We start from the raw sequence: 2,272 nt of genomic DNA, 5'->3' as shown, positions 1-2,272 counted from the left end.
TGAACGAAAAGATTAACACAAAGGAAAAACATGGGCCTCCCTTGAAAGCTTCAACAGACAGGAGAGAAATTGAGGACGGGGAGAAGGTCACAGTAACCAAGACACTGATTTTAGTTGAGTTAATCCTCCTATTTCCAATATCTTCATTCTCAAAGACGCTGAGATCTCACAGAAGCTGCACCACCTGCAATCCTTGTCTACTTCTTAAGATGGAGGAAACATTGGTAGACGTCTATCTTTGGATGCTTCGCTTCTGCATGCTCCCTGCACTTCTGCTCCGACGTGGTACATATGAAAGTCTGCATGCAGACCTTGCACTATAAAGATGAGGCAACTCTAAGAGTGTCAGTCATGAATCTTAACTTACCCGGACTAATACAACTAGAATAATTGTTCGGAGGGGAAAAAATAATAATGGGTAGTTCCATAAGAAGCCAACCATCACAGAGAAAATGAAGATATTTATCCGAGATTGGTAGATTTTTAAGCAAATTCCAAGAAGTAGAACCCCAAAATTAAAGAAATAGGAGACCCCTTAATCCAAACAGATTCCGGGTGTTATTAGAGGGGCAAGGAGAGAGTTAATCCCTGTTCCTCTCCGGACGTATTGATGATAAACCAGAGTTCCTGGGATGAAGAGGAGAACGGGAATTTTCGAGGGAGAGGCCAAGCGGAGGGTTAGGGATCTACCAAGGACTAGTCACCAGAAGACGCGGAAAAGAGGAGAACAATTACAAGAAAAGGATGAGGTTCGGACAGAAGGGATGGGTGCCTCTAATAACAAAACACTTCTCTGGCTACCCTATTTAAAGGGATGGCCCTATTTAAAGGGGAAACATGTGTAAGGAAAAAGACGCGACTACCCCTAAGATGGGATTAGAGATTGTAACAATATTAGTCAAATTTACAAGGTTTCAACCAATATTATCATCATATGAGCTCCAACGAAAATAATCGAACAGCAGCATAGTAATCTAAAATTTTCATTCTCAGTAGGACGTCATAAATTAATCGTATTAAAGAAGAACCCAACAGAGCAAAGAATGGCTCAAACTCCCGGGTAAGAAATTATAGTAAACTATAACAATTGCATATTTGTGGAGCGAATACCTGGATGGTCATGGCCTTCTTGTTCGTCTCCAGCTGGCTTCCTGCGCAGCATAACTAACGTGTCATGGTCCCTTAAATTCAGATCTCAAATGTGTATTGAAGATGGATTGGTCTGTTATATTTACATCTCAAATCTGTATTGAAGAAGAGGGAATGGTCTCTTATATTTACAACTCAAATCTGTATTGAAGAAGAGGGAATGGTCTCTTATATTTACATCTTAAAGCGATTAAACTCAGAAGATGGAGGGGCTTATACTAGAAGAAGCCATGACTCGTACGAAGAGGGAAATAGAAAGAAAGAGAGAAGATGAAATGATAAGGAAAAGTTAAGTGAATCGGAATACCCTTCTGGCCCCTTTGCTTCTCCAGGTTCCTTTCTCTTGCCATCTTCGACTTCTGCCCGTTTCCTCCTCCCATTTTTGCTTCCCTTCAATCAGAATAAAGAGTTAGAAAGAGAGAGAGGTAGAGAGAGCTTCGCTCCTTCGGCCTCAGACGTCAGTTTGCCTTCGTTTAAATAATGTACCGAAGTTGTTTCACGCGTTTTGAATTCAATGAAGCAATATTTGATCATTATTTCTACGCTGGTCAACTAGCAAAAGGATTTCTTCTTCATCGGCGCTTTTCACACAGGCTTGAACAGGGACGCAAACTGCCGAGTGGAAAGCATAGAAAGTCAGCAGATTTTGACTTCTGAGTTATCCTAAGTCTGCTATTTGTGGGGTTGGCGCAACGCGAGAACGGTGGCTCGGTCGGTCAGTGAATGTGATGGGCAGACGAAACCAAGGAAACTGAGTCAATGGGCGGTGCTCACCTCTCACCTCTCATGTTATAGCATGAGAGGACAACTGGTATGCTCTGGAGAGAAAAATCTGTGGGGAAAAGAAGCTGTGTACATGGGGAGAGAAAGACATGGCGAGAGATAGAGATAGAAAGAGAGAGAGAGAGCGAGAGATAGCGAGGCGAGACAGGGAAGGAGAGAGAGTGAGAGAGAGGCGAGAGAGAGAGCGAGCGCGAGAGATAGAAATAGAAAGAGAGAGAGAGAGAGAGGGAGAGCGAGAGAGAGAGAGAGAGAGGGCGAGAGAGAGAGAGGGTGAGAGAGAGAGCGAGAGGGAAAGGGCGAGAGAGAGAGAGGGTGAGAGAGAGAGCGAGAGGGAGAGGGC

The 2,272-nt window shown here is 43.7% G+C and overlaps 1 protein-coding gene across 1 annotated transcript; it reads right to left on the bottom strand.

Moving 5' to 3' along the window:
- Positions 1-1,614, bottom strand: LOC144708743 (uncharacterized protein At2g23090-like). The gene is made up of 3 exons (XM_078582181.1): positions 1,457-1,614; positions 1,111-1,151; positions 1-317 (listed from the first exon to the last, which is right to left on the bottom strand). Exons 1-3 carry the CDS (start codon positions 1,527-1,529, stop codon positions 198-200), a joined length of 234 nt encoding a protein of 77 aa, XP_078438307.1. The 5' UTR covers positions 1,530-1,614; the 3' UTR covers positions 1-197.
- Between the last annotated feature and the right edge of the window lie 658 nt (positions 1,615-2,272).

Source organism: Wolffia australiana, chromosome 10 (genome assembly GCF_029677425.1).
Source record: "Wolffia australiana isolate 7733 chromosome 10, ASM2967742v1".
Classification (NCBI taxonomy): Eukaryota; Viridiplantae; Streptophyta; class Magnoliopsida; order Alismatales; family Araceae; genus Wolffia; species Wolffia australiana.
This window is presented reverse-complemented; position numbering and strand designations above follow the sequence as displayed.